This window comes from Centrocercus urophasianus, unplaced genomic scaffold (genome assembly GCF_019232065.1).
Source record: "Centrocercus urophasianus isolate 14NV4802_14NV808 unplaced genomic scaffold, USGS_Curo_1.0 seq_3, whole genome shotgun sequence".
In the NCBI taxonomy this organism is placed as follows: Eukaryota; Metazoa; Chordata; class Aves; order Galliformes; family Phasianidae; genus Centrocercus; species Centrocercus urophasianus.
Window position 1 is genome coordinate 3,312,146 of NW_024884866.1, and position 27,844 is coordinate 3,339,989.

The following is a 27,844-nucleotide window of genomic DNA, read 5'->3' on the forward strand; positions in this document are numbered from 1 at the left end:
TTGAGGCTATCCTCCTAGCTCTTGGGCATTTTGCATCCCTCAGCCACCAGCAGTACATCATGATTCATGAGAAGAATGTGAGTGGGTAGGCTTTGTGTCCTCTGTAGCCAAGAAGTGTTCAGTCAAAAGTAAGTGTCCTCTGTAAGGAATTTGAAGCTACAAGTGTGTGAGGCACGTGCCCTGCACTCAGGCAGTTGATTGGCAGAGTGTCTAATTGCTGGCAGAAGTGGCATTTCTGGAAGAAGGCTGACCAAGCGGTGTGGGGGGTTTCGGGTGCAGATGCGTTCACTGATCTTGTGCTGTTGAGTACTTCTTTCTAGCGTCTTTGCCTGCACTGTACAAAAGTTCCCTTAATGAAAAAGGAGTTCTCGTGTCTTTTTTATCGCTTAGCCTGTTGTTTAAACTCTCTGTTCTTTCATAGTTCTACCTGCAGATTATCAAGGAGCTTTCTGTTGGATCCATTATTCATCAGTGGCTTACTTAGATTAATTACATGGTGTAATTTAACTATCATCTTAATTTCTGAAGTTGATCTAGTGTATAGGTATTAACAGTGAGACTTGTGGTCGCTAGGTTGTACAGTGACTCTGGGTAGAAGTAAAGAAAATAGTTTTCTGATGGTTTGTATGTGCATGGACACACGTGGAAGAAAGTTTATGCATGGATTGTGGAAGTTATATTGCAGGAAACCTGAAACTATCCATCTGAGGTCTGACCAAAGGTATATATTCCTTCTTTTGCCAAAAACAGATACCTAAAGAACGCTTCATGTAAAATTCAGAATGAAAGCATGATTCTTATACTCTCCAGCTCTCTGATACGTATCCCAAGTTAGTTACAGTTTCTGCGTGTTCAGTACTGCTCAGCAGGTTTACTGTCTATGGACTTGTTCTATTTCCTCTTCAGCCCACGTGCATGTATCTGGTTGTAAAAGATGAACAGTTTGAAGGAAGTACTAAGTGGAACAGTTAGTGTTTGTCCCATAGGTTGAAACAGAAGGTTCTGCCCTTTATCCCTATGTTGTTGGCTCTTACTTGCTGTTACTTCATCTTTATTATTGAAATAAAAGGCATTGTTATCTCAGTAGCTGACACACTGAGCAAAACCAGATACTCTTTTGAATGCAACCCTGGGGGGGGGGGGGGGGGGGCCAACAACCTGCAGGACAAGGCAGAGATTTAACACCTTGGTAATGGGCATCAGAAAAACAGACTCCTCTTTGCAGCTTGGTTAGGACTGTCTTTTGCGAAGGAGACGCTTTTCTTCACTATACTTGTCTGCCATGTAATTTCTGGGGTAAGGAACAGAGTGCAACTGTTTGGGCGGAGATGTCTGTCTGCAACCGTTCCCTCTGCTTTTTTTTCAGTTTTGGTTTTGATGATGTAACTTGAGAACCATTTTTGTGCAAACTCGCAGGGAGCTTTTTCACTGTTAGTAACACATTACAAAGAGTTGAGCTCATTTCCAGGTTATGTTTGGCATTCTGAATCAGTGCTGTCTTGCTTTGTGGAAACAAATGTAGATGTAAATGTGCCTAACTGCTTAGTACCTTGCAGCAGCTAGAGAAGATGCTCCTGGCAGGCGTGTGACATGGGTGACGATAATGAGAGTGAAAGATGCAACCTGGTGGTTGCAGCAGCAAGCGCAACAGCGTTGTGGTGCGTGGTGTTGCATGGGGGAACAAGAGCTGCTCCCAGCCTCTTACAAATGAGTCTTTGCATGGTTGGGGATGAGCGTTGAGGATTTTAGGATGTGGTATTAGCTGAAATTAACCTCATACGTTTATATTTTCATCTGATTTCATAATTGCAGCTGTGTATCTTAATTCTGCAGACAAAGCTTCTGTGCAGAATAGTCTATTTCAGCAGTCAAATGCTTGTAGTTACAATTACAGCTTCCAATAAAGTTCTGAGATGTATGTGTGCGCTTGCAGAGATGCCTGTATGTGCTATTTGACAGGCTTATCTCATGAAATTAGGAATATATGTGCAGAGGATTTCTTGTGCTTCCTGATGTAGCTATTGATGGAAGAGGAAGAAACAAATGTAACAAAGAATAAATGAATGAGCTCTTTGAATTTCACGTAACAAAAAAAGAAAATAGCACTGCCACCTGTTAACATGGCATGAAATCTGAGCAAGTGTACATTCTTCCTTACTAAATCACTTTGCTCTTTTGAAACAGTTAACCAGCCAGGTGTGAGGGAGGGTGATGGTCAGTGGCTCAACATCTGTATGGAGATGAGTGATAAATGGTGCTCCTCAGGGTTTAGTAATGGGGGCCAGTGCTTTTTAACATCTGCATCAGTGACATCAACAGCAGGATTGAGTGCATGCTCAGCAAATTTGCAGAAGACACCAAGCTCTGTGGTGGAGTTGATGACACCCAAGGGGCAGTATGCTGTCCAGAGAGACCTAGACAGGCTTGAGCAGTGGGCCCAGGAGAGCCTCATGAAATAGAACAAGTCCCAGTGTGAGGTTATGCAGCTGGGTTGTGGCAACCCCCATTACCATTATAAGCTGGGAGATGTAAGGATGGAACACAGCCCTGCTGAAAAGCTTGTGGAGATTTTGGTAGATGGCAAACTAAATGTATGCCAGCCTTGTCCCCTTTCAGCCAGCCGTATCTTGGGCTGCTTCAAAAGAAGCATGACCAGCAAGTCGAAGGAAATGATCCTGCCCCTCTGAGATCCTGCTCTGCTGAGACCTCACCTGGAGTACTGTGTCCAGATGAGGAGCTCTGAGAAGAGCAGACATGGACCTGTTAGAGTTTGTCTATTGGAGGGCCACAAAAATGATCCAAGGAATATGGAGCACCTTCTCTGTGAGTACAGGCTGAGAGAGCTGGGACTGTTCAGCCTTGAGGAAGATGAGGAAAGGAGGCCTGAGAGAGCAGCCTTTCAGTATCTAAAGGGGGGAGTTATAAGAAAGAAGGGGGCAAATCTTTAGCTGGGTCTGTTTTGATAGGATAAGGAGAAATGGTTAAAAGCCAAAAGAGGGGAAATCTAAACTCAATTTCAAGAGTCTTTTTTTTTTTCTTCTTTTTTTTTTTTTTTTTTTGTTTTTTAAATATTTGGGTGGTGAGGCAGTAGAACAGATAGCCCAGAGAGATGGTGTGTACTCTGTCCTTGGAGGTATTAAAGGTCAGGCTGGACTGGACTATATGTATGCAGGATCTAGCTGTGTATGTCCCTGTTCCTTGCAGGAGAGATGGAATAGGTGTCCTTTACGGGTCCTTTCCAACTCAAAAGATTCTGTGATTGTGTGGTATTAATTCCTTAGATCCTCTCTTAGTTGCCTTGCTTCTGATTAGCTTCTTGCTGATGTCGGTGTGAGAGAGGTCTGTTGGATGGTCATTTAGTCTTTCGTGAACAGCGTAAAGAAGCTGAGACAATAGTTTTCTTGTGGTCACTGAAAAAAAAATAATAAAGCACAGTGCTCACTACAAAATATTGGTGATCCTTTCAGTATATGGTCACTGTTCCGAGCGCATGTGCATTACGCACAACTTGGACCAATAGCTTGTGTGTTCTGTACAGGACAACAGGGGGCTGGCTTCCAGGAAATACCTAGAACTGCTATCAAAGCCTGCCTTTAGTTTGCGTGTTCCTTGGTTCGGATGCCGCTCTCCTCATCGATACGTTTCCCTCGTATTGTTGTGTTGTCAGCTCAGTATTGGTGACGTTGCATTGGAGCTTGAAAGCCTGAGTGTGAGTGAACTGTTCTGCTGCTACTTCTGATGCACTGAGAAAGGAAGCTGGTGCACTGCTTGCAGTTTGGATTGACTCTGAGTTATGTACTAATGAACTTGTCTAACGCCACGATTTGTGGCAGGTTTGGGGACAACTGCTACTGATAGGCAGGATAAGCTCAGGAAATATGTGACGCTACATTATGGTATTATCATAACATTATTGTCGGGGTGTATCATTAACTGGTGTGTATCCAGTTAGGCAAAGAGCTGGGCTGGAGGGATGTCAGATTATCAGAGCAGAGCTGCAGCATTATGGGCCTTGGATTCACCGCAGGGGAAGCCTTGTTTTCTGAATCCTGAGCAAGGCTAGAAGTCCTGTGGCTTGGCTGAGCGATTCAGGTGTCGGTGCGCAAATGCTGTAGGGTACTTTGTATCACACTCTGCAGGGGGAGCACTGAGGCAGCCCACAATGAGTTGTTCAGCTTAAACAGGTCGGGTGTAAATGAAAGTAAACTCTGTATGTGCAGCCCTGCATTTTGCTCCCTGAGCGTTCCTCTGAACAAAGAAAGGTTGCATCAGTTCACCTACTCTTACTGTCGCCATCCGTATGTCTGTGTGAACTGTATCACGATGAAGATGTGCTGCTTCTTTCCTGCACGTGAAATCCTTGTGGGTCAGTCTGTAATAAAAGCAGGAGCTGCTTCAGTTGAGGAGCAGCAGCTTCTCTTAAGCGGGATCTGCAGGTAAGATGGTAAACTGACCGAACGTGAACTGATTTCTGCCACATTAGGCAGCACAGAGAAGGAAGAAAGGTTTGAAATGTACGAATGTACAGCTTCTGCTTGCAAATTTAAATGACTTAGTCCATCAAAAGGGTGAAGAAAGTAAAAAATAAAAACCAAACCAAAGTAAAACAAACAAACAAAAAAAAAAAAACAAAAAAACCAAAACAAACAAACAAACAAAAACCCCAAAACAAAAAAGCCAAACCAATTAAGTAATTTCATTCAAAATACAGGTATTGGATAACGAAAAGAAAAAGCCGAACTCCTGGTGTTTGTGTATTGGCAAAACATACCAGTGTTTTCATCCTGTATGCTGTATAATTTTAAGGTAACCCAGCAGGTTGGATCCTGATTTGACCTTACTGCCTGGCTGTTCAGCTCAGTGGTTTCCCTGTAGAAATAGAAACTGACACTGCCTTTCTTGAATTTTCTTCAATCAATACGAGTGTGGCACAGTACAAATTAGACAGTAGAATTGTATTTAAGAAAAGCTCATCCATTGATACAGATGGATAGAGAAGTAGGTTTTTTTTATTGAAGAGCTTTCAGGTTACTCTTTAAGTGGAATGGGACCCCGTGGAATTGCGTGCTCTGTTACTTTTTAGATGCGGGTGATATTTTCAGCTTTGTTTAGCAGTGTAGAATTCCTCAGTATGTAAGTTAATGTGTGTTGCTGTATGTATAAAATGTAACTATGTAAAAATACTTATGCATGCATTTCTTTAACTTTAGGAACAAACCCTTTTAGGTTATGCGTCGTGTGAGTACGAGTCTACAGCAGCCAAACTGTTAATTTGCCTGACTAGGAATATTAACCATACTATATCAAATAACTGCCAGAAACAATTCCCCACCATTTCCAGTGACTTCATTTTAATTGATTTTTTTTCAACTTCCAGCTTCCGAGATTTCGTTTACTCTGACAGAATGTTTATTAAATGTGTAAAAAGAAAATTGTTTTGTAAATTGTTTCCGAGTGTGTTTTTATCTTTCATAAATTGGAGGCTCGTTTAATGTCTTCTGCCTATCTTTGTTTTCCACCTCTGTGTTCTGCCTCATTTGTTTCCTTATTGGATTTGGTGATTAAATACTGATCAGCTGCTGGTCTGATCAGCTGTGCTTATTGTTTTCTTTTGCCCGTTGGTTGTATACACCCCGAGGACAGGGCTACACACAGCTATAAACTCAGGGCTGTGTGTTGAGTTGGTGTCACTTGATCTGTTTCACAGATGATGTTGAACTTGGCAATGAAAATTTGTACAACTGGTAATTGGAACAGACCTGTGTGTTCCAGCAGTAATAAGTGGTTCACTGCAGTTCAGAATTGCTTTCGGTTTGCTGCTCACGGTTGCGGAGCCTGGGTTTGTGTTCAGGCCTTGGACACTGCAGAGACTATAGGTAGTGCTTTGATAAGGATTTTTGTCTTGTTCTCTTTTTTTCTCTAAGTCATCGTATACTCAACTGCAATAACACATGTTAATTGCAGTGCTGTAAGTTACCTGTAATTTCATGTATTGCTGTGAAGATTTGTAAAGGAATGTGGAATTTGCATGTAAATCTCTTGGAGTAAAAACGGAGCTAATTCACACAAAGGTAATGCTATTGCTCAGCGCTACTTCTGAGCGATTTGAACAAATCTGGGTAGTAAAGGAAGTGCCCTCTGGATGCAGACTGTACTTTGGCTGCAGTGGCAGCCTGTTTGCTGGGATATAGCCAAATATTCTGTTCCTGCTTGAAATAGTCATTTCTCAGTAATCAAACCCTATGAAATCATTGCAAGTTTAACAGCAACAAAGGATGTCTTAAAAACTGCTCCAGTCACGATGTGGTTGGTGACTGAAAACAATCTGACAGGGCTCATCTCATCACTCTGTCTTCACGTTTTGGCCCATTGGGAATCCGCTGGAATCTGTAGATTTAAAATTGTGGAATCATTAATGTTGGAGAAGACCTCTGAGATCATCTAGTAAACCATTCACCTACCACCAACGTTGCCCGCTAAACCGTGGTCCTTAGAATAATAATTCAAGGCTGGAACATCCCAGTGGTGACGTGTGTTAGTTTGCTTTGCCCGTAGCTGTATGTGAGTGATGAGAGTCCTGAGTGGTAATTCAAGGGTTGGCTTTGTCTTTTAATTGTTTACCTCTGTTTCTGAACTATCAAACAGGTCAATGATTCTTTTGTGTTTTGGCTTTCACAGGGATTATTTAAATCCCTTCCTGGTTGGTATGAGGGCAGTAATACTGCTTTGATAACTCTGTGTTCTTTAGCTCCCAAGATTTTGAGCATGCTTGAGCGTATACCAGAATTGAAATGCTTTTTATACTTACAGCCTGTGAAATAATGAATAGTAGCTTTGAAATATAGTTGTCACTTCAAGCAACCGTTAGTAACTTTCTGTATGCTTTACGAAGTTGCTGCAAGCAAAACATGTAAAGATCCCTAATGTAGTTTCAATGGGAGTTTCACTCCGAAGCCACTTAATTTTTTCCTTTCTAAATGCTTCTGGGCACCTCTCTCTGTCCTGTAGCGCACCGACTAACAGTTTTTACATGTGAAATCTGAGTGGTTTGGTAATCCTTGATAATCAAAGTAGCAGCAGCTGGATGTGTTGGGTATCACTTCACTGAACTTTGGAGTGCTTGGACCTGTGGCTGCTGTTCCCAGGCGTTCCTGGCTCTTGCTTCAGCTGCTGCAGAAGTGTATTTATTGGTTCTGTCTTGTTTAAACAGGTACCAGAACACAGTATCCATCCTTTGGTAAATGTCCTGATCAGAAATTGCTCATCTTTGTGCGTGGAAAATAAACATGAAGGTGCTCATCTGAACTCAGATGGCAGCAGCTGAGGGCATGCAGAACAGGAGGACATTGGCCACCTCTTTCATTCTACTAACACGTTATTAGGTTGCCACAGACTTGCTTGCACCTAGAGGCTTCGAGGTTTTTATAGCGTTCATTTAGATTCAGGCACCTGAGTTCTACTCAAATTGTATTGTTGGTACTTGAATAGTGATGGCTCTACCTTTTGATTCCTTCAGGTAACTTTAGTCTTTCTCCTTTTCTTTTGTATTTTCGTTGGGCGTTTCCCATGCTGTGATGATAAGAAAAAGCAGAAATAATAAGCAGTTAGACCAGATAGATATTTCTCCCGAGATCTGTGCGTGTGTATATGTTGCATAAAGCTGCCAGTGGTGCCACTGACCATGCGTGAGTCCCAGCCAGCAGTATCTAGGTCTTGCAGAATTGGTGCTCCTGTAAGCTGCTCTCTAGTTGCTTCCAACTACTATTTAGGGTTCTGCTTGACTGCTTGTTACGACCCAGGTAAAACAGCTGTATAGAAACTAGGATTGCAACCTTCATAATAGAGATCATCAGTAGAGTGCCGGGAGAAGCATTTCTACTCTTTCACTTTTGCCTGCGTTAGATTTCTGATGGAGCTTTAATGGAAGGCCCAGGCTCTTAGCCTATATGGTTAAGTTACGTGCTTAATACTAAATGGTACAGATACCCTTCCCCTGTGAACGCGCGGTATTTAATAGAGAAGGTTGTACCGGGACATAAATTTATCCTGCATGTGTACTAACAGATTTGTGGAAATAAGCTCGAGTTCGTTCATACTTTTTGCTGCAGTTTGAGCAGGTTTCCAGATTTTTCTGCCTTAATTTCTCAGTACTGTTGTGTCTTATGGTTATTCTTGGAAAATTTTCTTCCGTTTTGTTGGACTGGGAAAAATATTAGCCCTGGTAACCTCAATAAAGCATGTTAGTATAGGTAGTAGCAGAACTTCTGTGGAATGGGCTTTGCGTCATTAGCTGTCAAGGCAGCAGAAGATGAGTAGCTAAGTGAGTAAGTAACGTGTAACATTATCGTTGACGGAACATTTCTTACCATTAAGCCTTCAAACTCTTATTCAGCTGTCAACACATGGGCACTTTCTGGAGCCAAATTCTCTCATGCTGTGCGCTGCCTGCAGCTCGCCTGAAGCTCAACTTTGACTAAAAGTGTTGATTTCGCTTCTTTTAGCCTTGTACTCATTTAGCGTTAAAGCCTGCTTAGAGTCTGCCTTTTATTCTGTAAAGTACACATGCATGTGTCATCCCTCGCACACTTCTGATGTGAAGTTAAGGCGCTCAAAAGATATGCTAGTAATCGTAATGAATAATTGATTAGAAAAGAGTCTGGCAGTGTTAATTGTGAGGTGCAGCTGAGTGAATGCCAAAACAAAAGCTCTTCTAAATGTTTCCGCAAACCTTGTAAAGTCTTTAGCATTGAGCAACAGGGTCAGTGCACTGAAGTGGAATTTAAAGGAGGTTCTTGAATGTAATGGGTTTTGACTTCCCTTTGTCATGTGCCTCAGTGCGCCATTGATTGAGCACTCATTTGTTAAATCAGCTGTGCTTTTTGCCATTTGTCAGAGCATAGACACTCGCTGCAGCTTTTTTCTCTTCAAACCAGAGTTTCTTGTCTTAATAAACCATGGGCGTAAATTAGTTTTTATCTGAGGTGATCAATTTATCAAGCAGAGAGGCGTGTGAAGATGGTCACAGGGAAACACTTTAGGAATGTTTTATTTTCTTAACTGCTGGAAGAAGAAGGAAATATCAGGGATACGTTTTAGCTGAAACATCGATAATTCATGTCTTTAAACTCAGCTCCCAGCAAAATGCTCAGAAATGATTTTATTTAGAAAGCTCTAAATGGTGCGCATTGAAAGAGTAGTTTAAGGTGAGCAGCGCTCAGTCAATTTCTTAGGAGACGTGCGAAGGAAACCGGAGGGTTGAGGAAGGAGCAGCACCCTGTCCATCTGCAGCTCGGCGAGATGCTCTCCTTCCAGTGGAAGGGCTAATGACCTGGACTGTGCGGGAGTGCTGTAGGTGCTCTGCGTACCTGATCAGAGTTCTGGCAGCATGGTAGAACAAGGAAGACCTTGAGGCTGTGCCAAAAATATCCCTTTATGTAAGCGATTACCCTGGGAAGAGAATAGTCACTTAACCAGAGTGGTTATTGCTGCTAGTCATAAGTATTCTACTGATGGGCCATCAACTTCAGAGGGATGTGCATGTGCACTATTGAAGACAGCAATTACTTGTCAAATCTGGAAGTGTTCCTCTTGATGCTCTGTGCTCTCCAGATAAATTACCAGATCAGATTTATTTACTGCTTGCCATCCCGGCTCAGGGTCTGAGTAAGTAGTCCGGAGTTGCCAGAAACTGAAGACAGGATAACACTGGGAGTTCTTTCAACTGGTAAGGAAGCTAGAAGGCATTGCCTGATCTTATCAGTAATAAGAAGAATTTTATTTGAAGAAATACCTATGACAAAAAAAAAAAAAAGGGGAGGGGGGAGACCTCAACTTCCTGCTGGCTATAGATACCATGGTGAGGTGTGCTTGGAAGTAAGCACTCTGGAGGGTTATAATTAGTCTATTTGGAAATGATTTGGAGACAAAAAAGATGAAAGAAAGGGATGGTAAGGAGAGAGCTAGGGGAAGAGGAAGGACGGTCACATTGACAGCAGAATTTGAAACTTTTCAATAGCGCAGAATTTAGCACTGTAACTGCTTAAATACAAAAATGAAAAGTGGGGAATTATCAGCCCCCATGCTGCCTAATTTGAAGAAGGGAAAAAAGAAAAGTCCCTTAATTTTTTTTTTTTTTTTCCCTTGAGAGCAGAAGGCAGGATGTCTCTTTTTCCAGAGCAGCTCTGAATGCTCGGAGCCTTTAGGCTTGAGTCTATAGTAAGCAGGCAAGTAAGATTGCTGTGAGGTTGCAGGCGATGAGAATGAAACTGTGTTTTCCTGTGTAGTGGTGAATCACCTTAAGCTTAATTGTGACCATGTGTTGCAGTTAGTAAACAGGTCTTGCTTTGCTGGCAGGTACGCTGCAGTGACACCTGCTTCCATTACCGAGGCCACCCCCCACAGCATAGGGCTTTGCTCTGAAACCCACTCTACGAGTAGCAGGTAACTGTTTTCACTTTTGATACTGTCAGGCCCTCGGGGACAGTTTGCTTTCTTCTGTCTCTGGTTCCCTAGGCTCTATCAAAAGTGTGAATTTGAAACCAAACAAAATCAAGCTTCCGTCCACATCTTTGCTCAGCCTTTACATGTATGTTTTCCTGTTTTGACTTCTTTTAAACTGCAACTATCAGAAAGAATAAAATAGTGCATCACCTACTAGAGTGCTGAAGTGATCATCCAAGCAATTTTTTTTCTCCCTGAAGCCAGACAGCCACAGCTTTTTATTACTGACTGACTGAACTCCCTCTGTCTGTCTAGGTTGCTAGGCCACCTGGTTGCTGTGGTTTGTGATGTCGGAGGCTTTTGATTGTAGCAATGCAGAAATGCTAATTTAAATATAATATTTACGTTTTAAAAAACTCTCCTGTAGAAGGTGCATCAGAAGTAACTCAGCAGTGTGTGTGTGTGTGTGTGTGTGTGTGTGTGTGTGTGTGTGTGTGTGTGTGTAGAATGCGCTGTCAGGGATCTGGCAAGCTGCTCCCTGGGAATGCTTGAGCATTTGGGAATCCTGAAGCTCTTCCCTTGCTGTACCTTTGCAGAACAGGGAGGTTAAAAACTTCTGGAGATGTTAGACGGCTGGCAGCTCATTGACAGCACTGGTACTTGAACACCCAGGGCAACTTACTGCTGCTTCGAACCTACAGGATGGTTGTTCTTGTTGTTGGGATGAGAGGGTAGTTTCCTTGGTGTTGGATCTGGAAATGAGAATGCTGTCAACACTGCTGCTTTTTAGTAACAGGACCTTAATTTTCTACTGTGGGACTATGCAAGCCTTAGGATGTGTTCAGAGTTGCAACTCTCAGTAATTCACATACTCAAATTAACTTATTTGGGGCGCAGATAGTGGGGAATTACACATTCCATGAACTGTGTGGCAAGGAGCGTGTGCAAGATGAGGCACTTGATGAAAGCTGTTAATCACAAGAGTAGGCAAAAGCGAATCTCTAGTTGCTTAGAAAAAACAGGAAGTGCTCAGTAAAAAATTGAAAGCCTTGAGGACGTGTGTTGTCCCTCCAGCTAATGAGGTTCTCTGAATGTGTGTGGCACGTTGTAAGGGATTTCACTCTTACAGGGAATGCATTCTGCTTGCAGAAGGAGAATTATCCTGGATGCAGAGAACTGAGGTCTTTGGAAGTTTAACTCCACAGGTGATCTAACCCCATAGCGTGAATTTCCAGCCTTGCAGTCACGCTTTGGGAAGAGTCTGGGCAAAGCCTGTGGCGAAGAGCAGAGAGCGACAATGTAGGCTGAGGACTCTTGCCCTTAAAAGGAGAAAGTAGAGCTCTTTGATAACTTTCCATTGTTCCCTCATTTTACCTCTTCTAATGCAATAAGCACCTTCCAAGTTTGTACTGTCTTGCCATTTGAGCCCTTGGGAGCACAAATCAAAAAACCTTCTTTGTGGGAGCTGTGAAGGAAATACTTGGTCTTTATTTGGTTCAGCTCTCCCATGCCATCTCCGTTCCCTGCCTGTGCAGCCTCTGCTAGATGAGGATTGTTTTGTTTTCAGAAACAGTTTTTCCCCTCTGGGAGTACTGTTATGTTACGTTATGAAAGATCTTCATTTCAGGGCAGATGATTTAAATGCAAAACCAGTGTTTTTGTCGGGATGGGAAAAGCAGGCTCCTTCTAACGGCAGGTTTCAGCAGTGGAACCCATAGAGGAATTGGAAATACAATGCCCCTTACCCCCCACCCCTCCGTTTCTATCTTCCTCTCCTGTTATTTTTCCTGTGTTTCAGTTCTTTGGGCTGCCTGTGCCTGAGTTCTTAGTTTTCTACATCTTACCTGTTCCCATACACTCAGTGTATGCGGATGTCACCATTCCCAGGTGAACAGCGGTGTGCCACCTTTGGCTAAGGACACCCACAAAACCCTCGTTGCACATGTGTGGGCCTCTTGCTTGTTGCCTTGCTCAGCCTCACACTTGTACTCAGTCTGGAGGCGAGGTCACTGTAGACAGGGCTCTTTGAAAGCGATGGAGCTGTACGTTCAACCGTTTTCCTGCGTGCTTCAAAGCAGTGTCGCTTCTTAAGGAAGTGAGATGAGAAATTTGGAGTGTTGGGTTGAGGGGCAGGCTGCTGTGAGCAACACCTCATCCAAATGGGTCATCTGTGACTTCTGAGGTAGCGTGTAATTGAACAAACAAATCCTTTGATTTTTGACTTGACTGGGAGATCCGTATCCGGTGAATAGATTCAAGAACTAGACATCTTTGGAGCAATTGGTTGAAAATAACAATGTGAGATATCCTGGGGCCATGTGGCACTAATAACAAGTGTGGATTTTGACTCGCCCTACTGCAGATGAACAAAAAGCTGTTTTCTAGTTGCCAATGTGCATATTGAGCATTTAAAAATGCAGATTACGTAGATTGTCACCTCCCTGAGGATGTCCAAAACTCTGCACAAGGGATGCAAGAGAACAGAAGTTTCATGAGCCTTGGTTGAGAGGAGCTGAGCACGTGCAGAATTATACAAACCTGTCACCAGGGGAACAGAATTTTTTTTACAGCTTGTATGGAATTGGTGAAATGGAAGATAATCCATCTAGTCATGCTGAGGCATGTTTAGATTTAAAACTGAGAAACAACGGCTATGAAATAGTTTGGTAACTGTTGAAACAGAATGAAATTTTGTTTGGAACTAAATAGTCTTTGCTTGCACTCAGTTAACCTGAGCAACCATTTCTCTGTAGTCTGGGGCTTTTTATCCTTAGCGTGCTGTAGCGGTTTGTGATGTTCGAGGCAGTTATTTTATTATCTGCCAAAGAGGTACTTTATGTTCCTTTTTTCATACTCAGTCACTGATAACATATTCAACCCTTGCATGTTAAGCAATTTATGCACGGTTCTGCTGAATACTATAATAGCCCGTTCTATGCATTAAAAACAGTTGTCACAGTGTAACGCTGGGTCAGTTGGTGGAGCAGTGCTTTACTGATGGCTGCTTTGCGGATCTTTGCTTGTTTTTAAGTCGTGCTTTTGTTTGCTGTTAGCTTTGGCATGACAGCATTATTTGAATTGAGTTGTCTTGGTGTTGGTTGGCACGTGAAAGCACGTGCTTATATACTTCCATTTCTTATACAAATCATTTAGCTCTAGGCTTCTTGGAAAAAAAGCATCCTCGGTCTCTTCTTCTAGTGCAGACTAATGACTCACCTGCTATGGAAGTTACTATGGAAGTCAGTGTTTGAAAATACAGTGCGGGTGTAGAAAGCAAGAAGGATTTGGGGTTGCTACTGGGTTTGCTTTGTGCGTGTCCTAAAGACATTGGCTGTGTGCCATGCACCCAGCCCGTGGCAGTGGTCGTGCAGTGTCCCATAACCATGTCTGCAAGACTACGCTTGCACTGTCTGTAGAAATGTATGTGGGAATATAAAAGAAATAGTAGATAAAGCAACCATATCCTTTTTAAGTTTGATCTAACTAATTCATTAAGATCTGCGTGTCTTCAGTAAGGCTGTTGCTCTTAGTGACTCTGTGGGTATGTGTTTATGTCTATTAACTTCCTTCAGTAAGGATTTCATCTGAGGCTGAGCTTGCCGGGCTCTTGGAAAATAAAGCCGCCCTCTATGCAAACCGTGCTGTTTTACTCCTCTGCAGTACTATTAGTTACCTTAAAATAGGAAGAACCTCTCCTCCCTGTGCTCAAAATGAACATAATTATTGAATTAACAGGCCTGGGAGAATACTGGTTGCGTTACAAGGAAATCATTTTCAGTTCTGTACGGTGGAATAAACCAATTACAATGTAAAGGCTTAATCACACCTCCCCTTTTGAAATAGCCCTTTTTCGCTGTCCCGTGTTTGCAAAAGAAGATGCAATCAAATGGCAAACGTGTGTTTTTGTTCCTTTTCAAAAATCCTTGACAAGCCCATGACACAGGCTACTGCTGTAGCTGTACATTTCTATTCATTATTGATGACTTGGGGCCAGGCAGGCAGCACAAGAACACAAGCGATACAGATTATCATATTGGGGGCTGGGTTTTTGTGTTTGTGTATACGTGTGCGCATGCACACGTGTTTGTGTTTTTCTTAGTTTTGGCTTAATGCTTTTGAAATGTTGTGTTCTGAAAGGGAATCGTATCCAGGAATGATAAGGGAAAAGAGATTGAATGAGCTTTGTTGTACATTTTAATAAAACAATTTGGGGTACTAAAGAAAAAAACAAGAAGAATATGTGAGTGAGCTTGGTCATGCGCTAATTATTATTAGCTGAACTTTGCAGCAGACTTGGAAAGGACCCTGCAGGGTCCCATGCACATCTATCCCAAGGGAATTCGGAGTGCGTTTCTCATCTTAGAATGTAGTGCCTTTGCTGATGGGAAATTTTCCTGACAAAGTGAAAATGAGCTGTCTGATTTATCTGTATTTCCAGACAAACTGTACTGTTGGCTGGATTGTGGAGGAGGGCTGGTGTCTTGCTTGTTTGCTACCACAGAACAAACCCACTGTATGGGTGAGCAAGTATTAATCCAGCGCTTCATCTGTAGGTTTTTAAGAGGTATTTCTGAATTTCAAGTTCCTAAGAGACCTTTACAATTCCAGTTGTTTCACTGCTACTGATGAGTGAGTGAATGCTTATAGGCTTTTATTGGCATGATGTTCCTATTCGTTATATCAAGTTTTTCTTCTGTATGTCATATAAAGGAGTTGTTCAGTGTTCTATACTTGCACCGTTTGAGGTTCTTGGCTTTAAGAAAAATGAGGGAGATAGGAGTTTTTTTCAACAAAACATGTATGTCAGCTATCATAAAGTGTGCTCCAGTTGGAGTATCAATGGTGTTCGTGCAGGCACTGTGCTATTTAAATAGCTTTCGGTTACAAGAGAGGCTACGGGAGAAAAGAAATAGAATCGGTTTGGATGAGTGCTTCTTTCTGTGGTACTTGTCGGCTTCTGTCACAGCTTACCTTAGAGGTTTCTGTAACTACCCCTGGTGCAGAACATAATAAACCTGCTTTTTCTTGTTTTGGAAACAGGTGAAAAATCTTTGCAGTGGCGAAGGGGCACTTAACTATTCCAAAAAGTAATATCAACCAGAACAAGGCTTAGGTAGCATGTTCCTTTACTTTCTGTAGATCTGTTTTTTCGCGTGGTTGTCGCTTAATACTCCTCAATGTGTTTCAAAACATGGAATCGATTAGATGGCTAATTTGATAGTGTAACTTCTCTGTGAGGAGGAAGTTCTTTTCTCTGGAAGGTCCCACAGCACCATCTAGCGTGCCTTCCTTTATGTTGTGAAATGGTTTGGTGGAAACGGGTTGGATGCTGTCTGGCGTGTTTTGCTATTAATATTGTCTTATTAACTAAAATTAAGATCTGATGCTTAATCTAGATAGATCCAAATACAGGAGAAATCTGGGTCGTCTGTCATCTTCTTTCAGAAAACGTACCTTAAAATTAAATGGAAAAATAGCTTTCATTACAAATGTGTGTGTTAGTGCGTTTGTTTTCTATGCACAAAGCAAAAGAGAAATTTTGACGTGATCTCAACGTGGCACTAGTGTACACTGCATGTCGTGCAGAAGAAATGTTAAGTTTCTTCTGTCTTCATTTTGCGTGCTTGTACATCCAGGCACCTGAATTCTCCGGACTGTGTTGCGTTCTTCCTCAGTCCCGCTGCGACTGTGCTAGGGGAGCTGAGAACCTTCTTGCATAGGAGAGAGAGCAGAGCAGTGTCAAAATGATTTTTGCAAAGGCAAGGAGGTAGGTCAGAAAATGCACAGGTGTGGCTGGCTGAGAAGAGCCCCTTTTTGTTCTCTCATGACTCCTCTAGGGAAGGCCTACTTTGTGAAAACATGACTTCAGTTCCCATGCTAATGTATAGGATTAGTGGTCTTCACTAAGCGGTGACATTGCGTAAGAAACGTGTGAGTAGGAACAGAGAGCAGCTACTGAGATGGAATTAGGGAAAAGTATCGTCCGTGTGAGGAAAGATTCTTGGTGGGTGGGATGTAAAAGGAGAGGGAGGAAGTGTTGAGGCCAAGGTTGACAGTTAGCTAGAGTGAGTGAAGAGGCAATGGGAAGCAGCTGGAGCTGCAGGCTTGGCAGTGTCACTGAATGTATTGAAGATGTCAGCGGGACGCCTGCCTTGATGCCTCGTGCAGGAGAGCACCAGCAGGGAGCTTGAGGGAAGGTGCTAGCTGTTTGAGCAGGCAACTGGCTCTCTTCTCCGTGGCCCTCCACAACCTCCCTTGGTCACGTGCAGCAGCAGGGGGCATGCTACGGCTGAAGGCAAGTGCAGGCAGGAGCAGTTTTCCCAGGTACAGATGCAGGTTGCTAGACAGCTCCTGCCTAACTCAGTTCTATTCTGTTACCGTTGCAGCGTTGCTGTTGTAGCATAGGCTGTGAGACGTAATGGTATTTTATGGAAGCACTCAGTTCCAGCCCGGGTTCGAATGTCTTTGTGTTTTGTGCATCATTCTGGATTCTATTCCAGTAATGCTTTCTAAGCCCAAGGAAGTTTTCATATTTACTTTAGAAGGTCTTTACTGAATTACTGCTGGCTAAGAGGAAAATTTCTCACGTGTTGAAGACGCCCTCTGCTGGGAAACCAGGCAAACTATAACTGTGCGGAGTTTTACCTTTGTGAAATATTCCTCATACTTTTTGCTTAACTCTTAACCCTGTACTGGAACCCGTCCCTTCGAACTTACTGGAGAAAAAAGAATAACTTTCCCTTTCGATTTTATTCATTAAACTTAATTTGCGCCAGCTGTAGTGATGCTATGCTGGTATTTGGGATCACTGTTTCTTTCCAGGTTGTATTGCTCTGGAAGTACTGAGCTCTTGCTGCTTTAATGCCTTTTGATTCCATTTAGATTTTCTACTTGCGTAAAATGTGTGTAAAGGGAATATTTGCAATTAGTAATTGCATTAATTGTGAAAGTGCTTTTATATCCTGCATTGACTGTTGTTGGTGTGCTTTTCAATACTGTCACAACAGAACAGTGATGGTGCAACGTTTGAAACAATTCACAAAGCGCTGTGCATAATCTCATGTGATATGAAATGCGGTTTGTTTTGTCGCCTCAATAAAAGAAAAGCCATTTGACACAGCATTTGTAATGTTACGGTTTTGTTCTTGAAGTCCATAATATGCTAATTGAATGAGCTGCAGCTATTGTTGAGGTACATATTCGTAATTATACTTGGATTAGGGTTGTGTGAAACTAATTTTAATTCTGTCTTGAAATCCACTGCCTTAGTGCTATAGTGTGTGGAATTAACAAAATGTGTGAGTTTGACTTGATGCTTTTTTTTTTTTATGCTTCATGCTTTGTTTCAATATACTTCTTTATTTTCGTATTATTCATTGCGAGGACAATGAGTGTATCTGTGTCCTAAAAAACATCAATTCATAAAGCCTTTGTTCTTCCCACCCTGCATTCAGATCAATCATTTCTTATAAAACAGTACAATAAAGAACTAAATTAAAAAATTCACTCCGAAGTCCTGTTATTTTATAAGCCTTCTCAGATCCAATATCCTCGGAGTAGCTGACAAAGGAAGGGATGTGCAGTAGGGGACTTCTAAAAGACTGCTTTCTGCAACTTAACTTTGATAATAATAAAGTTAGAGAATGTAAGACAACTGATTATTTGGCATCAGAAGCCTCTGTGATGCCCGTGGGGGATGAGCGCGAGAGCGTTGGCGTTGCATTGGAGGGCAGTGACTGAAATGGTAAGCACAGCAGATAGTGCGGTTCTAACTTGAGCTCTGAAATGGCAAGAGATAAAAACTAATAAGTATGTCATTGATGTGGACGTTTAGTTTGAAAAGGGGGGAAGTATGTGTTAGCATGGAAATTAAGAGACCTAGCTCAACGTCTAATTCGACAAAAATTTGTCATCTTCAATATTGTCTTCAAGTAGAAACAAATGAGCAGCGTAGTTTTTTTTATGGCCGTGCTTAGATAAATATTGAAAGCTGTTTAAAGAACCCGGAAAAAGACTATCTTGTGTAGGCTCTTGCAGTCACTTGATTCGTGTAATAATGCACTGAAATATTTTCCAATTTACTTCAGTAACAGGATTGAAATCATATTAAAATGGTTTAATACTCAGAAATTGATGTGCTAAATACACGGTTGCCCGCGCAGCATCTTGCTGTTGCAGCTCCATTCAGCACAAAATGGTTGTTTCACGAGGACTTGTACTGGCCATCTCGACCTGACTTCTAGCTGCTGCTGTTGTTGCTCTTCTGATTTGCAACCAAGGAATTTTATTCAGCAGGAAGGTTTTGAACTTATTCTGTGGTGTTTGCCTAGAGGCTGCGTGTCATTCCATCTAAGTGGGAGTTTGGTAAGGGCAAATTCTTCCTGAAACTTTTCGCTGCTTATCCAGGTATGTGAAAGCCCTGTTCCAGCAGTAGGAGTCAACATTTATATAAGGTCTGAAACTGTGATGAGTGCAGAATAGATCAGCTACGTTTTAAATCAGTAGAGTGCAGAGGGTACACAACATAATATCCTGTCCAATGAGCGGTGTCTTAAGTGGACTTGGGCTCACAATGTGGGACTGTGGAGCTGTGCCTTCTGTAAGCGGTGAGGGTTAGGGAAGGCGTGCGCTGCTTCGTTCGGATCGATGGAATTGGCTTGGAGTGCCATTTTCAAGCACAGAACAGAGAGAGCAAATGGGACAACAAGAAACAGGAATAACGGAAATGATATATCAGGGTAAAGCCTGTATTTCATTCTGTGAACAGCAAAGCTACAAAGATTGTCTACTGTTGGGCAGCAGGTAGGCGGGTCCTCATCTTTCTTTTCCAAAAATTGCTGCTGACTTGGGGTGGGAGTGGAACAAACAAGAAACTGTTGTACGCAGATGTAGGTAGTTTCAGTTGTCATTTATTCCTGTTCTGTGAAGAAATTTTCACAGTTCATAGCCAGTTGGCTCGTGTTACTTAATCAGTAGTAATCCAAGTGCTGTGCAGACGGTTTTTACTAGCCTTTATTCAGCTTACAACGTGATGCTGCTTACACTTCTGCTCCTTTTGTGCCCGGCTCTGAGGTGCCTTTTAGGATATGGAACTTGATTTCTGAAAATAGACATTTCTGTGCTTTCTAGTTGTATTTCTTAAGACGAGTCGGAGGCTGCTTTGGTTAGAAGTTGCTTTTCTGTTTGTTTTCTGACTTCCTAATTGCCACATGTGTCACACTGCTGACCTGGGAGAATGAAGAAAAATTGCACGGAAGCGTGTGAGTAAAGGAGAGGAAGGAAAGTTGACGTGTATTTTATGCCTCATTACAGTAATCCTTGCTCGTCTTCTGCCATGTGTCCCTTTGGACCTATGCCCACCTTGGTCTTATGATTTGCATAATTTCTTGTTCAATGATTTGCCATCATAGATGCCAATCCATCATGTTATTTCCTTTTGCTTTCCCATTTGGCAGCCAATTACGTCTATCGATTCTACATATTCCCTGGGAGAAAGAGAGCACTTCTTAGTCTCTATTCTGTAGCAGTTCTGTAGTGAATGAAACCTCTAAGCAACTTCTTAGCATGTTTTATCTATATAGGGCAAATAGTGATTAAACGCATCTCTGGGTCCGTCTCTTCTGTTAAAGGACACGTGCACGCACACAGACACGTGTGTATTTGAAGTCTCTTAAGAGAGTTCAGCATCAAGACATGTTTCATGATACGTGCTATAAAGTGTATTTACAGGTATCTACTATGGCTGTTCCGACTGCTGTTTTGTATCAGTGTCTCTGGTCAGGTTGAGATTTATTTTTTTTTTCTCTTCCACTGAAGTTGTTGAAATATATTCAGTCAGTCTTTCACATCAGAGGTGTAAATGGATTTCTTGAAAGTTTTCTGCTGATAGCAAACAGCAGTCACTTTACAACTTCGACTCCATTGTGGGCAGCAGTCAGAAAACTTAACGCTCCACCCGAACTCTGAAGATGCTAAAACTGTGCAGTGACCTTTCATTCTCAAGGGCAGATGCTCAGCTTCTGCTGGAAGTGCTAATCTCCAATCTGTTTATACGCTATCTGACAGCACTTGCCTGGAAATCAAATCAGGGAAAGTAGTAGTCCAGTTTAGATACCTTTTCTCTCTGACGGTGTTAACAGTCAAAATATTTTAAAAGCCCTAGATTTATTTTCCCTTTTTCAGTTTCCTTTTTGCCTCTTTTTTTGTTTTCCTTTTTTTCCTTCACAGGTAATTGCAGCACACGCTGCAGAACGCATTGTCCTTGTTTGCTCCCACGAGCAGAAAGGGATCAGATAACCGCGATCCTCTGTTCCTTCTTAGGGAATTACTGTTTGTTTTTGCCGTAGAAATGTAAGTAGTCATCATTAACTTGTGTTGGTTGGCTTTAAGGTGAATTTACTCCGTATGTACACGGGAACTTCTGATGGAAAGGCAGTGAGTTGGAGTGAGGCATTGTGCGCAGGGTAAGGTAATATCTTCTGTTAGATATGCCTTAGTCATATAAACCCTCCTTCAAATCCAGAATAGAAACCTGAAGAGGCTGGCTTTTGCACATAGAAGTGCATCAAACGTTTTCCCACCTTGAGGAGCTCTACGTACACAGAGTTAGTCTGTTCTCTTCTATCTCCTGGTCAGTCTGAAAGCCCTTGCTTCGCTAACGAGTCTGGCACCCAGAAGCCATCACAGTCAATGCAGTGCTGCTGAGTGGAAAAAATCCTTGGTGTTAATGTAGTCCTTGTTTTTTCCAACTATCACTCCATATCAAAATGAAACATCAACGTAAAATTAATTTGATTCAACAACAGTATCTATTTTTAAATAAGAATGTGTCTCCTCTGCCATGCAATTGTTCATCTTTTTTGTTCAGAGAATTGCGTGTGTTGCAAATGGACAAGTTCAAATCGTACACCCTTTCTGTGATGAGACAACGGGAAACTTGCTTCTGCTTGTTCAGATCTCCAGGTTTCATTAGCAAAACTTTGCAAAACATAGCAAGAACTGACTTTTTGAAGGCTGAATTCTCAACAAGTGCAGTAAATATGTATAGGTATTCTCTTCCTCTCCACTTACAGGGTTATGAGGAAGCATTGCTCTCTCAGAGGTAACGTTTTGTTTATGACGTTACAAACTTTGAACTTGCAGTGGTTGTTGTCCATTGTGCAAATATCTCAAACCTCAATATATACTAAGTCACAGATCCCATCTAAAGGAGGAAGGATGCTGTCTTTGTCAGTCAGATGGATAAAGTGGAGCTTTAAAACAAAAAACAAAAAGCTTGTTTTGCTTTTACCTCCGCATTTTTCTGCGATGTGCTGAGGCACGAAGCATGCAGTGGCTGATTGTGCTGCATCAGTGAGGTTCCATCAGATTTAGAAAAGACAGACCTTGAGTCCCTGAAGCGTGTTCAGAGAAAGGCAACGACACTGGTGGGGGGTCTGCAACACAAGCCTTGTGAGAAGTGACTGAGGGAGCTGGGACTATTTAGTCTGGAGAAGAGGAGGCTCAGGGGAGACCTTACTGCTCTTTTCAGCTGCCTGAAGGAAGCTTTGGGTGAAGTGGTTATCTTCTCCAGTTTAACTCGTGCGAATACTGGAGGGAATGGCCTCACTTTGCATCAGGGAAGATTCTGGTTGGAAGTTAACAAGAACTTATTCTCTGAAAGGGTGGTCAGGTGCTGGAATGGGCTGCCCGGGAAGTCACTGTCCCTGGAGGTGTTCAAAAAAAGTTTAGGTGTTGTACTGAGGGACATGGTTTAGTGGGAAATATTGGTGATAGGTGGATGGTTGGACTAGATGATCTTGGAAGGCTTTTCCAACCTTAGTGATTCTATGTTCTATGATTTGTGCTTCTTTTTGCACATGCCCAGAAGTGTCTGATCTTGGAAACCTGTTGTTATGGTGTTCTGTTATCCCAAAATTTCAGGGTGCTTAGGAACTACTCAGGCACTTGGTACTTTCTGAGCTATGCAATATAATTGCCCGTGGGGAAAAGGGCAAGAAAAGGGAGGTCTGGCTCTGGTATTTTCAGAGCAGTTTTTCATAGTGACTGCTCATTCTACGGAGTGACAGCCGCATCCACTTCATACAAATTTTGCTATCCTTTCTTTCATCTTAGTGTTGCAGATGATGCTGTGCACAAATTCAGCTCTTACTGCCTCCACCCTTATCTCAATATTTTTCCCCGTTTTCAGGTAATGTGCTTGAACACCTATGTTTATTTATAACTGTATCTGTATGTTAGCACAGGTCTCCCTGTAGGCAGTAAGTGACTCCCTAAAGCAATTCTTACTGCTGCTTGTCTTTCTTGATCTATCTTGTCTTTTGTGATCCATCTCAGCCGTGACACTTGCAAAAAGGTAAATGATTATGGATCGCTGGACTGTGGGGCAGCCAGATGTGGCATATAGTATTTATTTCAAAATACACTCTAAAATTCTGCTGTGCTTTCAAGTTGCACAGCTTACCTGTTGCCTGCTCTATCCTTGTGGTGTGTATTTTCTGTGTTTTTTTGGAGCAGTGTCTTGACAAGCTTTCAAAAAACAAATAGAACGCTAATTGCGTGAGGTTTTCCTTTACATTAGCTTCGAAAATATTTAAGTAGAGGGCTGTTACAGATGAAAAAGTGCCTTTTTGTTTGATTGTTTATAATATGGGGCAAGAAAAAGCAAACAACAAAACAGAAAATAAGCATCCCTGTAGGTGCGCGTATGAAAGTTTTGGACTTGAAACTGTCAAGTTTGTGGATAGCTGAAGGAATTATTCTTGAGAAATGTTAGGATGAAGAACACTCTTGTCTTAGAGAAGTTCTGAGCAACCTCTGCGAATTAGCATGCATTAAATGATAAAATAATTTTATTGAGCAATAATAAAATATTGAAGTGAGATGGAAGGATGATGGGGAATTGCTTTTTGCAGCCATGAAACTGAAGCGTGTCATGTTAACTCCCAACCCAAACAACTCACTTTAAGAATTGGTCTCATGAAACTTAAAACCCTCTGTTTTGTCCAATCATCAGCTTTAAACTTGTTCCTTGTCAGTGAAGACACAAAATCCTTTTGCTTGCATCTGCCAGGGGGCTGTGGAAAGCTGAGGTGGTCCTGTGTGATTAAATTAGATGAAAGACTTGTCTTCTACCAGTGAGACATGAAGTCGAATCAAGTGAAGTGAGTTTTGAGATCTCAGCTCATTTCCGTGGGGAATATCAGCTTGCATTATGCAGTCACGACACCAAACTCAGCACGGTTGATTTGTGGCTTCTGCTCAGATGAAGACCTGCGATTGGGTAGCGTGGGAATCGATCACAAGGACGGGTGGCTAACTGGAGTCAAGATGCAGTACAGTGAGGGGAGGGCTTTATTATGTTTTTGAAGGTAACTTTATTTGTACAGAACGGTATTTGTTATGAAGATATGAAGTTATAGAGATATTTTTTTTTTCTTTTTTATCTGTCAGGCTTCCGGGATTGGAGGGGCTTAGGTCCAAAACGGGGAAGGCTAGACATAAAAAAATAAAATTAATAACTTTGTAATGAGCGTGGTTCCCAAAATGGTTGATGTACAGTTCCTAAAAAAAAGTTCTCTGAAGGGTGAAATTAAATTCATTGTCACGTGATTTCTATGATGCTGAATGACAATTGTGCATTTCCATGTATCAAAGTGCGACGTGTATTCTGCTTCCCTGACTAATAAACAAATCTATTCTTTTTCTTCCAGGGCATTGTTATAACTCCACTTCTGCTTCTGCTTTTTGTAAGTATTTTGATCTTAAGATGTTATTTTAATGTATAATCCGTATACTTAAGGTAAAAACTTGAGTGATACATAACAGTGCTTGAATAACTGGAGATTATTCTGGTTCATGTTTGAAATGAACTGGCTTCCATTAGGACTGTAGAAGTGTGTCACAATGAATGCAAGTCCTTGTTGCACTTTATTGTGGAAGGAACAAAACCTGTTGTTGTTGCAGCATCACAAAATCATACATTTCTGGTCAAGCTGAGTCTTGAGTAAAGGATGCCTGCATAAGGTGGTCATCCAGCTAGGAAATCGCTTGGAGAGCTTTCACGTGCAGAAGCTGGAAAACCTTGTAATGGTACAGAGTGGATGACAGGCCCATTGCAGAGAGCACTGTCGAGGTGAAGCTACGCTCTTGAGCGACTGAGCTCATGGGCATTTTTGTGGTAAATGTAAATGATGTCAAAATCAGAAAGATAAATGACCGGAGTCTCTGTACATTGGTAAGGCGATGCCGTTTCATTCTTGTTAGTTTCAGGCCTTCTCAGTTGTTAGTGGTCTTCAGTCAGGGCCTTGGTTCTTCGCAGTGTGTAGCTAAGAAAAGGGTGAAGATAAAGTTTTATCTTCAGAATGGTAATGGGATTAGTAAGAACAGAACAAAGGAACTTTAACAGGCAGATGAGGGTTCTTCGGTGACATCCATATCCCTAAGTCCTGGAGCTTGTGGAGAACTTGCTATTTTGGTGCTAGTTTTGGCTTTGTGAAGAGCAGGGAAACAGCCTGCAGCAATTCAAGGATTTCAGAAGTAGAACTTGTCTTTTCGGTTTATCTTACTAATGATACAATGTGTAACCCGGCACTCTGGAAAGAGGACTAAGTGTGGACTTAGTCTGAACCAATTTGTAAACAGCATATTGTTTTTAGTAGGGATGCTTAAGCTGCTGATGTATCATATGCATGTGTGATAGTGTGTAATACTGGACTGGAATAAATAGTAGTGTGTGAGTGCTTATAGCAACATCAGCTACTGCTTCAGTAAAGCTGCACAGGAAGATTGCTATTGTACAGTAGTTAAATTTACTGTAGTCAAGTGTTATTTAACTGGCATAGCTATGGTTATACGAGGACAGCTTTGTCTGTATCATGTATATCAATGTGCTGTGTATCAATATTATGTGCTAGCAGAGCTTTCCTCACACGTACAACCGTATACTTACTTTACATTGAGAAATATAATTGTTCCAAGAAAAATGGCTGCTTTGTTCTTGCTCCAAGTAAATTGATTTCAGACTAACTACCTCTCATATTTTCCTCTCTTCTTCCTTCCTGAATGGAATGTGTAATTGCTAGGCAAGCACAGTCGTGGAAACCTATGACTTAGTTTCTAAGTGACTGAGATTTCAACTTTTTTTTTTTTCTACAGCTTTCCCCCTGGTGTACCCCCCTGAGTTATGGTACTCCATGTAGCCTAACCTTGGGCTATATTTCTTGTGGAAATGGAAATGTTAATGAGTGATCTGCCTGACTTTTCAAGCAAGATAAAATCTTTTCTTCTGTGACTTTATGGACAGATAGCAAAACATTCTGTCCCATAAATTGCAGGTGTCACTGATACTTCTCAGTAGAGGTAGTAGAAATCTGAGCGTGTGCAAGAACCAGAAGGCAAAGCATATGCTTCTGTTCTTCCCACTAGCCCTGCGGATGACTGTATAAGAAGTTTGTAAAATGCACGTTAATTTTTCTGCTGTTTGTAACAGAACTTGGATCCGTTCTGTTTGGGGAAGGTAAAATACATGAATTACTTTTTTGTCAGAGTAGTGAACTAGTCTGGGGGTGGGAGAGCTGCAGAAGCTGCAGCCTTTTTGTCAGAAAGCCCAAAATTTAAGGACTCTTTTTAGAGTGTGTAAACACTTAAAACTCCTTGATGTCTTTGCTGAGGAATTGACCCGTGAAGAGCAGCCATCCAGGTCACACTGTGTGCGTACCTTGCCGAGATGAGGTTCTCTGTGAGTATTCAGTCATCCAGCGGCACGTGCCGGGGCCGGCATGCGCATGCCCCGCTATACTCTTCCTGTTCCTTGCCGCCCTGTGGTTTGGACTGTCAAACCCTTTAGCTGTTGTGAACTGCTCCAGTTTTCCTTTGAATTTCCTTGGTACGTGCGATCTTAATGTGTAGTGGCATCACGCACATAGTTTGTATGTTTCCAGCCTGTCATTTCACATGCAGTCAGAAACAACTAAGTTTTAGTGCTTAGTTAATACAGAGTGGAATTTTCAAATTTCAGAACAGAACTCCCGTTTACCTCCAAGGTGGCTGAATTGGGCTTCTGGTGAATAACTCTGAGGGTTCTTTGAACTCAGTGCCTTCAGTGAGAGATGATTCATGAATTTGGTGCTGTTTGGCACAAATTCTTCCATAGAGTCATACTATGATAATCTGAATGCTGTAATTGAATTAGTGGTCCTATTTCTAAGGCTCCCCATATGTAGTGCCTCGAATGCGCTCAGTGTTGCCAGAAATAAAATAAATTGTTGTCCATTAGTTTGTTATTATTTATATAGCTTAAGCTCTGGTCATGATTATGATTTAAATTTTGCCTTGTGCATCAGAGAATATGTTGATCTGCACCGCCGTTTCAGTTCCTAATTGCCTGGTAATGAAAATACAAGTTGTCCAAATAGCATTGATAAAGGCGTGAGACTTACCGTAAATAATGCATTAAATGCAAATAATTTATCTGAAACGAATGGCGTCAAACGTAAGATTGTCAGTTACGTTACTGAAAAGTGTACTGTGTGCTATGAACTTTGGTTAGAAAGCTTACTCAAACAAAGCGTTCTAAGAGGTGATGATTGATTTAATGAAACCTTAAGTGTTGTGCATGCAATTATCAGACAATTATCCTTTTGAGAATGCTTAGCTGGACTTGAAAGAATCATGGCGTTCTCCATGGGTACCTCTGATTCACATTTTGCCTAATGAGCTGTTGGATCTCAGCATGGAGATGCATTAATCTGCAATATCATCATCTTCACATTAACTCTTATTACTCACAATTAATATATTATGTTCTCAGTAGTGGTGTTATGAATGGACAGCGTCCCACAAACGATATATAATTGGATAAGGTTCCTATATACAGTGAGAAGTGCTCAAACCAACTACTGTAAGGTGCATCAGTTTCAAGTTTACATAGGTTTACGCTGTTCACTTTTCTTTGCAATGTTCTGCAGTGTTTTGTTAGTGATGGTTAGGAGTCTGCGTAACAAAGCACTGAGGGAAGGTTGCTTCCTCTTGTCCAGCTTAGATCTTCTGCAGAAACCAGAGGTAACAGAATTGAATGCTCTGGAGACAGACGGACAGACAACAAGCACCCCTGAAAAAGTAGAATGGTAATGCAGGAGAAATTTTGCTTTTGGAAATAAATAAATCAATAAATGATTCTTGTGATTTGATGAAGGAATTCCTGAGGAATGTAATCATTTGGGCATGAACAGCAATGTCCATCTTCCGTTAGTATATGACTTGTTCTGTCTTTTTCTTTTGTGAGTGTAATAACATTCCCCCTTTTCATGTAATCTCAAGAGAAAATGTTTACTCATTGGCTTGGAACCTTAATGGGACTGTGGCTTAAACAGCCACCTGTCGTGACACATCTCTATGTGAATGC

General features: G+C 41.8%; 1 protein-coding gene across 4 annotated transcripts in view; it reads left to right on the forward strand.

Moving 5' to 3' along the window:
• SLC10A7 (solute carrier family 10 member 7) overlaps positions 1–27,844 on the forward strand; it is a 149,960-nt gene that overhangs the window by 74,146 nt on the left and 47,970 nt on the right. For all 4 annotated transcript variants that reach the window (XM_042828389.1, XM_042828391.1, XM_042828390.1 and 1 more), the window contains one exon: positions 24,153–24,188. In XM_042828389.1, the coding sequence (XP_042684323.1) occupies positions 24,153–24,188 (36 nt within the window). The remainder of the gene's footprint in view (positions 1–24,152; positions 24,189–27,844) is intronic.